The 12,373-nt window shown below is 42.9% G+C and overlaps 1 protein-coding gene across 1 annotated transcript in view; it reads right to left on the reverse strand.

The window, feature by feature from the left end:
- MAML1 (mastermind like transcriptional coactivator 1) overlaps positions 1 to 12,373 on the reverse strand; it is a 57,976-nt gene that overhangs the window by 6,422 nt on the left and 39,181 nt on the right. Inside the window, exons 3-4 of the mRNA XM_003123646.5 lie at positions 9,294 to 9,533; positions 6,842 to 6,938 (exon numbers count right to left, since the gene is read on the reverse strand). Of these exons, the coding sequence (XP_003123694.2) occupies positions 6,842 to 6,938; positions 9,294 to 9,533 (337 nt within the window). The remainder of the gene's footprint in view (positions 1 to 6,841; positions 6,939 to 9,293; positions 9,534 to 12,373) is intronic.

Consider the following 12,373-nt stretch of genomic DNA (forward strand, 5'->3'; position numbering starts at 1 on the left):
ATACAAGGGAACCAATAAGGTTATCGGAAGATTTTTCAGCAGAAATTCTGCAGGCCAGAGGGGAGTGGCATGATATTCTTAAAGTGATGAAAGGGGGAAAAACCTCCAATCAAGATTACTCTACCCAGCAAGGAAGGCTCTCATTCAGATTTTCTTTTTTTCTTTTTAAGGCCACACCCACCGCACATGGAGGTTCCCAGGCTAGGGGTCAAACTGGAGCTGTGGCTGCTGGCTTATGCCAGAGCTACAGCAACACAGGATCCGAGCCGTGTCTGTGACCTATGCCACAGCTCACAGCAATGCCAGATCCTTAACCCACTGAGCAAGGCCAGGGATTGAACCTGCAACCTTATGGTTCCTAGTTGGATTCGTTTCTGCTACACCACAATGGGAACTACTCTCATTCAGATTTGAAGGAGAAATCAAAAGCGTTCAGGTAAGCAAAAGCTAAAAGAATTCAACAACACTAAACCAGCTTTATGACAAATACTAAAGGAACTTCTCTAGGCAGAAAAGAAAAGGTGACAACTGGAAACAAAAATACACAAATAACAAGGCTCACCAGTAAAGGCATATATACAGTAAAGGTAGGAAATTATCCACGCTCAAATATGCTACCAATATCAGAAATTGTAAGAGAAGGGTACAAATGCAGGACAATGGAGATGCACCTGCAATTAAGAAACAACTTAATCTCGTATATATATAGTCTCCTATATCAAAACTTCCTAACCAAAAATCTACAATTGATACACAAATAAAAATCAACTCAAAGACAATACTAAAGGAGCTCCCGTCATGGCACAGTGGTTAACGAATTTGACTAGGAACCATGAGGTTGTGGGTTCGATCCCTAGCCTTGCTCAGTGGTTAAGGATCTGGCGCTGCCGTGAGCTATGGTGTGGGTCGCAGATGTGGCTCGGATCCTGCGTTGCTGTGGCTCTGGTGCAGGCCAGCAGCTACAGTTCCCATTAGACCCCTAGCCTGGGAACCTCCATATGCCATGGGAGCGGCTCAAGAAAAAAGACAAAAAAAAAAAAAAAAAAAAAAAGACAGCACTAAAGATAGTCATCAAACCACAAGAGGAGAGAACAAGAGAAGAGAAGAAAAAAGAGCTACAAAAACAAATCCAAAACAGTTAACAAAATGGCAATAAGAAATACATATCACTATTACCTTAAATGTAAATGGACTAAATGTCCCAACCAAAAGAAAGAGATTGGCTGAATGGATACAAAAACAAGACCCATATACATGCTGTCTTCAAGAGACCCACTTCACTTCTAGGGACACATACAAATTGAAAGTGAGAGGATGGAAGAAAATATTCCATGCTAACGGGAATCAAAAGAAAGCTGGAGTAGCAATATTCATATCAGACAAAACAGACCTTAAAATGAAGAATACTTTAAGAGACATTACATAATGATCAAAAGATCAGGAGTTCCCGTCGTGGCGGAGTGGTTAACGAATCCGACTAGGAACCATGAGGTTGCGGGTTCAGTCCCTGCCCTTGCTCAGTGGGTTAACGATCCGGCGTTGCCGTGAGCTGTGGTGTAGGTTGCAGACGCGGCTCGGATCCCGCATTGCTGTGGCTCTGGCGTAGGCCGGTGGCTACAGCTCCGATTCAACCCCTAGCCTGGGAACCTCCATATGCCGCGGGAGCGGCCCAAGAAATAGCAACAACAGCAACAACAACATCAACAACAACAACAGACAAAAAAAAAGACAAAAAAGACAAAAAAAAAAAAAAAAAAAGATCAATCCAAGAAGAAGACATAACAATTGTAAATATATATGCACCCAACATAGGATCACCTCAATAATATAAGGCAATTTCTAACAACCTTAAAAGGGGAAATTGACACTAACACAATAATAGCAGGGGACTTTAACACTCCACTTACAGCAATGGACAGATCAACCAGACAGAAAATCAACAAGGAAACACAGGCCCTAAATGAAGCATTAGACCAGATGGACTTAATAGATATTTATAGAATATTCCATCCAAAAGCAGCATAATAAACATTCTTCTCAAGTGCACACGGAACATTCTTTAAGATTAATCACATCCTGGACCACAAATCAAGCCTTGGTTACTTTAAGAAAACTGAAATCATATCTAGCATCTCTTCTGACCACAATGCTATATGACTGGAAATCAACAATAAGAAAAAACTGCAAAAAACACAAACACATGGAGACTAAACAACATGCTACTAAACAACCAATGGATCACTGAAGAAACCAAAGAGGAAATTAAAAAATACCTAGAAGCAATTGACAACAAAGATACGACACTCCAAAAGCTATGGGATGCAGCAAAAGCAGTTCTAAGCAGGAAATTTACAGGAATACAAGGCTACCTCAGCACACAAGAAAAAGCTCAAAAAAACAACCTAACTTTGCATTTAAAGCAGCTAGAGAGAGAAGAACAGACAAGACCTGAAGTTAGCAGAAGGAAAGAAATCAGTAAGATCAGAGTAGAATAAATGAAATAGAAAACGAAGAAAACCATAGAAAAGATCAATGAAATGAAAAGCTGTTTCTTTGAAAGGATCAACAAAATTGATAAACCCTTAGCTAGACTCATCAAGAAAAAAAGACAGAGGATTCAAAATCAATAAAATTAGAAATGAAAAAGGAGAAGCTGCAATAGACATCACAGAAATACAAAGGATCATAAGAGACTACTACATGCAACTATATGCCAATAAAACGGCCAGCCCAGAAGAAATGGACAAATTCTTAGAAAAGTACAATCTTCCAAGACTAAATCAAGACGAAATAGAAAAGATGAATGGACCAATCACAGTGATGAAACTGAAACTGTGATTAAAAAAACTTCCAACAAACCAAAGTCCAGGACTAGATGGCTTGACAGGTGAATTCTATCAAACTATTCCAAAAAATTGCAGAGGAAGGAACACTCCCAAACTCATTCTATGAGGCCACCATCAATCACCCTGATACCAACACCAGACAAAGATACCACAAAAAAAGAAAATTATAGGTCAATTTCACTGATGAACACAGATGCACAAACCTCAACAAAATACTACAAAGCGAATCCAACAATACATTAAAAGGATTGTACATCATGATCAAATGTGAATTATCCCAGGGATGATTCAATATCCACAAATCAATATCCACAAATCAATCAAGTGTGATATACCACATTAACAAACTGAAGAATAAAAACCATATGATCCTCTCAATAGATGCAGAAAAAGCCTTTGACGAAATCCAACACCCATTTCTGATAAGAACCCTCCAGAAAGTGGGCAAAGAGGGAACCTATCTCAACATAATAAAAGTCATATACTGACAAACCCAGAACTAATGTCATTTTCAATGATGAAAAGCTGAAAGAATTCCCGCTGAGATCAGGAACAAGATAAGGATGTCTGCTCTTACCACTACTATTCAACATAGTTTTGGAAGTTCTAGCCACAGCAATCAGAGGAGAAAAATAAATAAAAGAAATCCAAATTGGAAAGGAAGAAGTAAAACTATCACTATTTGCAGATGACAGGATTCTATACCTAGAAAATCTTAAAGACGATACCAGAAAACTGTTAGAGCTCATCAATGAATTTGGCAAAGTTGCAGGATACAAAATTAATACACAAATCAACTGCATTTCTATATACTAACAACAAAAGATCACAAAGTGAAAATAGGAAAACAATCCCATTTACCATCTCATCAAAAAGAAAAAAATACTTAGGAATAATAAACCTACCTAAAGAGACAAATGACCTGTACACTGAAAAGTTTAAGTTGCTGATGAAAGAAATCAAAGATGATACAAACAGATGGAAAGACATACACATACTGTGCTCCATGCTCTTGGACTGGAATAATATTGTCAAAATGACTATACAACTCAAGACAACATACAGATTGAATGCAATCCCTATCAAATTAACAAGGACATTTTTCACAGAACTAGAACAAAATATTTTAAAGTTTGTTTGGAGGCACCAAAGACCCAGAATAGCCAAAGTCATCCTGAGGAAGAAAAATGGAACTGGAGGAATTAGGCTCCTCGACCTCAGACTATACTACAAAGCTACAGTCATCAAGACCGTATGGTACTGGCACAAAAGACAGAAATATAAATCAGTGGAACAGGATAGAAAGCCCAGAATTAAACCCACACACCTACAGTCAACTAATCTATGACAAAGGAAGCAAGAATATACAATGGAGAAAAGACAGCCCCTTCAATAAGTGGTGCTGAGAAAACTGGATAGCCGCATGTAAAAGAATCAAATCAGTACACTTCCTAACACCATACACAAAAATAAACTCAAAATGAATTAAAGACCTCAATATAAGACCAGATACTATAAGACTCTTAGAGGAAAACACAGGCCAAACACTCTCTGACAGCAACATCTTCTCAGATCCACCTCCTACAGTAATGACAATAAAACCAAAAATAAGCAAATGGGACTTAATTAAACATAAAGGTTTCTGCACAGCAAAGGAAACCTAAACAAAACGAAAAGACAGAGTTCCTGTTGTGGCTCAGTGGTTAACGAATCTGACTAGGAACCACGAGGTTGTGAGTTCCATCCCTGGCCTCACTAAGTGGGTTAAGGAGCTGGCATTGCTGTGAGCTGTGGTGTAGGTCACAGACACAGCTCAGATCCCACATTGCTATGGCTCTGGCGTAGCCTGGCAGCTCTGATTAGACCCCTAGCCTGGGAACCTTTATATGCCCCAGGTGCAGCCCTAAAAAGACAAAAAACAAAAACAAAAAAACAAAACTGAAAAGACAACCCACAGAATGGGAGAAATATTTACAAATGAATCGAGAGAAAAGAGATTAATCTCCAAAATTTATAAACACCTCCTAGGAGTTCCCATCGTGGTGCAGGAGAAACGAATCTGACTAGGAACCATGAGGTTGTGGGTTCCATCCCTGACCTCGCTCAGTGGGTTGGGTATCTGGCATTACCGTGAGCTGTGGTGTAGGTAGCAGATGTGGCTCAGATCTCGAGTTGCTGTGACTCTGGCGTAGGCTGGCAGCTGCAGCCCGATTAGACCCCTAGCCTGGGAACCTCCATGTGTCACAGGTGTAGCCCTAAAAAGACACACACACACACACACACACACACAAAATAAACACCTCCTACAGCTCAATACCAAAAAAAAAAACAACCCCATCAAAAAATGGGCAGAAGATCTAAACAGACAATTCTCCAAAGAAGACATAACAGATGGCCAAAAACATGAAAAGATGTTCAACATCACTATTAGAGAAATGCAAGTCAAAACCACTATGAGGTACACTTTACACCAGCCAGAATGGCCATTATCAAAAAGTCTACAAACAGTTAAGTGCTAGAGAGGCTGTGGAGAAAAGGGAACCCTATTACACTGTTGGTGGGAATGCAAACTGGTGCAACCACTGTGGAAAACAGTATGGAGATTCCTCAGAAAACTAAAAATAGAACTATCATTTGATCCAGCAGTCTCACTCCTGGGCATATATCCAGAGAAAACTATGACTCGAAAAAACACATGTACTCCAGTGTTCATTGCGGCACTATATACAATAGCCGAGACATGCAAACAACTTAAATGTCCATCAACAGAGGAATGAATAAAGAAAATGTGGTACATGGAGTTCCTGTTGTGGCTCAGTGGTTAACGAATCCGACTAGGAACCATGAGGTTGTGGGTTCGATCTCTGGTCTTGCTCAGGGGGTTAAGGATCTGGTGTTGCCGTGAGCTGTGGTATAGATCACAGATGTGGCTTGGATCCTGCGTTGCTGTGCCTCTGGCATAGGCCAGCAGCTATAGCTCTGATAAGACCCCTAGCCTGGGAACCTCCATGTGCCGCAGGTATGGCCCTAGAAAAGGGGGGGGGGGGAAGGAGAGAAGATGTGGTACATATACACAATGGAATATTACTCAACCATTAAAAGGAAAGAAATAATGTCATCTGCAGCAACATGGATGGACCTAGAAATTATCATGCTAGGTGAAGTCAGTCTGCTATCACTTACATGTAGAATCTAAAAAAAGGACACAATGAACTTCTTTGCAGAACAGATACTGACTCACAGACTTTGAAAAACTTATAGTTTCCAAATGAGACAGGTTGGGGATGGGGGGATGTGCTGGGGGTTTGGGATGGAAATGCTATAAAACTGGGATGTGATGATTGCTGTACAACTATAAATATAATAAAATTCATTGAGTAATTTAAAAAAAAAGAATTACAGAAACCACTTCCTATTGATAAAATTATCTTCCAACTAGAAATGATCTTGCTTCAAAAGATTATAGAGGAGTTCCCGTCCTGGCGCAGTGGTTAACGAATCCGACTAGGAACCATGAGGTTGTGGGTTCGGTCCCTGCCCTTTCTCAGTGGGTTAACAATCCGACGTTGCCGTGAGCTGTGGTGTAGGTTGCAGATGCGGCTTGGATCCCGCGTTGCTGTGGCTCTGGCGTAGGCCCGTGGCTACAGCTCCGATTCGACCCCTAGCCTGGGAACCTCCATATGCCGCAGGAGCGGCCCAAGAAATAGCAAAAAGACCAAAAAAAAAAAAAAAGAAAAAAAAAAAAGAAAAAAGATTATAGAGCAGGGACCCAGCCAAAGCAGCCTCCCTCTATGACTCTCTTCTCCTGACCTGTAGGGTAACCAGAAAGTGAGGCTCCTTATGTAGACTGAAGTTACAGGACCGAGTTTAAATCCACTTTGCATCTACAGCATAAAGCTTGCAGGCAGCAGAACTCAGCATGAGTGGAACTGATAACCTGCTTTGTCCAGTGCCTGACTTCCTTGCCCGACTCCATCGCCTCAGACGTTTCTCACCTGTGAATTGTCCAACCTGTTGTGGGAAGGTGCTCTGTGTTGGGTCCTGATACTGGGGTGGTGGGCGGGTCAGATGGCGCTGAAACTGCTGTTTCTCCTAGAAAATGCCAAGAACAACACAACAAAACAAAAAGACCCACATAAAACAAAAACAAAGCATTAGATTAGAAAGAACTAAACTGTTCAGGTTTGTCACCCAAAGGGATTCCTGTAGAGATATGATGCTCATCATTTCATTTGGGGGATCCTTTTTATTTTTTTTGCCATGCCTGTGGCATGCAGAAGTTCCTGGGCCAGAGAATGAACCTGTGTCACAAGAGCAACCCCAGCCGCTCCAGTGACAATGCCACATTTTTAACCAGCTGAGTCACAAGGGAACTTTGGGGGATATTTCTTGCTTTTTTTTTTAGGGCCACACCTGCAGAATAGGGAGGTTCACAGGGCAGGGTCCAATTGGAGCTATAGCTGCTGGCCTGTGCCACAGCCACAGCAATACCAGATCTGAGCCTCATCTTCGACCTACACCACAGCTCACAGCAATGCCAAATCCTTAGCCCACTGAGCAAGGTCAGGGATCAAACCTGCAACCTCATTGTTCCCAGTTGGTTTGTTTCTGCTGGGCCATGATGGGAACTCCTGGGTGAGTCTTAATAAACAGTATGAAAGAAAAGGATGGGGTCATTCAAGAAGCAATGATTCCCCCCCCCAATCTTTTTCTAGGGCCACATCTGCAGCATATGGAGGTTCCCAGGCCAGGGGTCAAATTGGAGCTGTAGCCACCGGCCTACACTACAGCCACAGCAATGCGTGATCTGAGCCAAGTCTGCAATCTACACCACAGCTCACAGCAACGCTGGATCCTTAATCCACTGATCGAGGCCAGGGATCGAACCCAAAACCTCATGGTTCCTAGTCAGATTCGTTAACCACTGAGCCACGGTGGGAACTTCTTTTTTTTCTTTTTTTTTAAAAAAGGTGGTATATCAGTTAGAAAAAAAAAAAGGATTGGCAGACCAGGGAAATGCAAATCAAAGTCACACCTACCACAATTTCTTGAACCAAACAGATAAGAGTGGCAAGGATGTGGAGAAAACAGCCCCCCACACTGCAGAGGGAATACAAAATGGCACAGCTGCTTTGGAAAATAGTCTGATAGTTCCTCAGAAGATTAAAGTGAAGACTTACCATATGACCCAGTAATTCTATCCTCAGGTATACATTTAGGAGAACTAAAAACCTATCTACAAAAAGGGGAAACAACCTTCCCAAAATGTCTTCCAATTGATGAACAGATAAATAAAGTACAGCATATTCATATAACAAAATACTACTCAGCAAGAGAAAGGAATGAAGTACTGATACATGCTACAACATGGATGAACCTTGAATGCATTTATATGTAACATCCAAAATAGGCAAATTTATAAAGATAAAAAATAGGAGTTCCAGCTGTGGTGCACTGGAATTGGCAGTGTCTCTGGTGCCCTGGATTGGAGGTTCGATCCCTGGCTCAGTACTGTGGGTTAAAGATCTGGCATTGCCACAGCTATGGCAAGGTCACAACTGTGGCTTGGCTCTGATCCCTGGCCTAGGAACTCCATATGCCTCGGGGTGGCCAGAAAAAGGAAAAAAAAAAAAAAAAAAAAAGGTTGCCTAGGCTTGGGAAGATGGGGGGAATAACTTTTAATAAGTATAAGGTTTCTTTTGGGTGATAAAATGTTCTAAAACTCACTGTGGTGATGGTTGCATTGTGAATAAACTAAAAACCATTAGAACTGTACACCTTAAAGGGGGGAATTGTATGTCACGTGAATGATATCCCAATAAAGAAGTTATTCAAAAAATGGCAGAACTGAGGCAGTGATGTGGGTTTTAAAGTCATTCTCAATCAATTTTATCCTCTGGGTAGCTAGTTCTTTTCTTACGTCTTAAGAATGTAATTTAAAATCCTGAGAACTCCTGTAACCTCCGTACCTACACACTACACTTGGTGAACTGCAGGACCAGGAAGGGGCTTGTCACTCCTGATTCTAGAACCCCAGGACCTCAGAAATGTCTTCATTTCTCTGCTTTATGTTCTGACTTACAGCAAATTCTATCGCTGAAACAAAGCTGGCTCCTACAGAAAATTGGTGGATAAGAGAGCTCAGTGCCTTGGTAGCTACTGACAAGGGACAAGGAAAAATGTTCCCAACACATACAGTTTTAGCCACAAATTTGGCCTTCATTAATTCCCCTTAAGTGACAAAAAGCTGCTCTGACACAGGCTACCACTGGGAAATTCACACTCCTGGAAATGGGTTTAAAAAGGGCAAAATACTCTAATACTAGACATGCAAACAATCACAAATCCACATACACACACAGTGGAGTTTGCAGCCACTGCAGTGACTTGTGAGGCAGATAAACATTGGAGGCGATGATGGGCATTTTCTTTCACCTTCTTCTTTACCTGTTCTGCCAGAAGGTGCTGCTGCCTTTGCAAAAACTGCTGTTGCTGCAAATGCTTTTGTTGCTGTTCCCTCTGTTTCTGTTGGTCCAAGAGCAACTGATGCTGCTTCATTACAGCTGCCTGCTGCTGGTTACTGAGATAGGGGGTGCTGCTGTGAGTGCTGGCCACGGACACAGCAGGCGGCTGAGTCCCCACACTGGCGGCCTGGGTTGGTACAGGGACGTTGGGAGGATTCTGCTCCTGTTAACACAGATAAAGGAGAGGGGTATCTCGAGTCAGGTGGGACACACTAAGCCCCAATCAGAGGGATGAGCTCTGCTCAGTGAAAGCCTAGCTCAAGGCTTTCTCTGCAAGCCTCTGCTTTCCTGCAGGTAACTCCAGTGTAACCACCCTCCAGGGCTAGGCCGGAAACCAAAAGCACCCAGGCATAGCAGTGAATAGGAACCAGTTGCGTGTTAGCTTTGTTCCCCGTGATTCACCAGTTTCAAAGATGTGATCTTACATTTAAGCTGGTATAAATGCATACATAGTTCAGTGGCAACTGTAGCTTTAAATGCTCCCTTACTGGAATGCATGGGTGCAGATGGGCCCCCAGAGGAGGAGGGGCTCTGGTTTTCGGAAATGCTACATTCTGGGTGTGTAAACCTTGGGCCCCTGGTGGCAGCACTGTTCCTGAACTGCCTGAAATTACGTGGTTTGTTCTCCTGTGTATAGTATTTCCCTAGGAAGAGATTGCTTGGCATTTGTCAGATATTCAAGCTCAACTCAAATACTGAGTATCAAGAGAACCTGAGTATCAAATCTTGAGTAACAAGAGTTACCACAATACTACTCCAACATCATTACTTACATTTAAAAGGAGAAATTTTAGGGAGTTCCCGTCGTGGCTCAGTGGTTAACCAATCCGACTAGGAACCATGAGGTTGTGGGTTTGATCCCTGGTCTTGCTCAGTGGGTTAAGGATCCGGCGTTGCCGTGAGCTGTGGGTAGGTTGCAGATGTGGCTCAGATACCGAGTTGCTGTGGTGTAGGCCGGCAGCTACAGCTCCGATTAGACCCCTAGCCTGGGAACCTCCATATGCCGTGGGAGCAAAAAGACAAAAAAACCCAAAAAAACAAAAACAAAAACAAAAAAAAAACAAAAAGACAAAAAAAAATAAATAAATAAAAGGAGAAATTTTACTTAAACCAAGAAAAAAGCAAAAAGCAATTCTCACTTAAAAAGATTCAACTTTTATGAATTCCCGTTGTGGCTCAGTGGTTAACGAATCCGATGAGGAACCATGAGGTTGCGGGTTTGATCCCTGGCCTCACTCAGTGGGTTAAGGATCTGGCATTGCTGTGAGCTGTGGTGTAGGTTGCAGACGCAGCTTGGATCCCTCGTTGTTGTGACCCTGGTGTAGGGTGGCAGCTACAGCTCCAATTCAATCCCTAGCCTGGGAACCTCCATATGCCACCAGAGTGGCCCAAGAAATGGCAAAAGGACCAAAAAAAAAAAAAAAAAAAAAAAAAAAGATTCAACTTTTGGAGCTTTCTTTCCACTCCTTACTCATTTGCATATTTAACCCTCTTTTCCCGGGGGTGGGGGTTGTCACACCTTTGGCATATGGAAATTTCCGGGCCAGGGACAGAACCTGTACCACAGCAGTAGCCAGAGCCACCGAAATGACAATACCAGATCCTTAACTTGCCGAACCATGAGGGAAATGCTTGTATATTTAGTCTTTATAAGATTTGAATATTAGAGCAGACAGATTGAGACAATCTCCTTACCCCAATCACCAGAGGCTTATGGACTACAAGAGTGCCTTGTGAGGTGCAAAGTACTACTGAAATGGCAGTCATCACTATGCTGCTCTTGCTTTAGGACACTCTTAGCAGCTGTGTAGCAGTTTAGTAGCTGAAATTAGTAGTATTAACATTTACACATGCATTCTCTCTGTTGAGAGATGCCTACAACGCATCCAGTTTTTGGCTATTATGAAAAATACTTAACATTACATCATTTTCCAAAAGCACTGTGCCCATTTACAAACTCTATTATCTGAACACGTCAATTTCCTTATGATATTACTAGCACTGAGTTTTTAAATTCCTTCCTTCCTTTTTTTTTTTTTGTCTTTTTGTTGTTGTTGTTGTTGTTGCTATTTCTTGGGCCGCTCCCGCGGCATATGGAGGTTCCCAGGCTAGGGGTGGAATCGGAGCTGTAGCCTCCGGCCTACGCCGAGCCGCGTCTGCAACCTACACCACAGCTCACAGCAATGCCGGATCGTCAACCCACTGAGCAAGGGCAGGGACCGAACCCACAACCTCATGGTTCCTAGTCAGATTCGTTAACTACTGCGCCACAACAGGAACCCTTCCTTCCTTTTTTTGCCACAGCAAGCAGCAGCTTGATGTAGGATCTCAGTTCCTAGACCAGGGATTGAACCCAGGCCACAGTGGTAAAAGCAACCAGTCCTAACCACCAGACCACCGTGGAACTCCGCAAGGTTTTCTTTTTCTTTTTTGTCTTTTTAGGACTGATCCACAGTTGGGGAAATGCCAGATCTTCTGTGCTGGGCCAGGGACCAAACCTGCGACTCAGTGCTGCTGATCCTGTTGTGCCACAACAGTAACTCCCCAGGGTTTTTGTTTGCTTTTCTTTTTAGGGCCTCACCTGCGGCACATGGACGTACCTGTACCCAGGCTAGGAGTCAAATTAAAGCTGTAACTGTCAGCCTACGACGCCACAGCCGGAGCAACTCAGGGATCTGAACCGAGTCTGCAACCTATATCACAGTTCACAGCAACACCGGATCCTTAACCCACTGAGTGAGGTCAGGGATCGTACCCATGTCCCCAAGGATATTAGTTGGGTTGGTTACTGCTGAACCATGGTGGGAACTCCCCCAATTTTTTTTGGGGGGGGGTCTTTTTAGGACTGCACCTGAGGCATATGGAAGATCCCAGGCTAGGGGCTGAACTGGAGCTGGAGCTGTCAGCCTACCCAACAGCCATAGCAACGTGGGACCCAAGCCGAGTCTGCAACCTACACCACAGCCCACAGCAATGCTGGATCCTTAATCCACTGAGCAAGGC

This window comes from Sus scrofa, chromosome 2, assembly GCF_000003025.6.
Source record: "Sus scrofa isolate TJ Tabasco breed Duroc chromosome 2, Sscrofa11.1, whole genome shotgun sequence".
NCBI lineage: Eukaryota > Metazoa > Chordata > Mammalia > Artiodactyla > Suidae > Sus > Sus scrofa.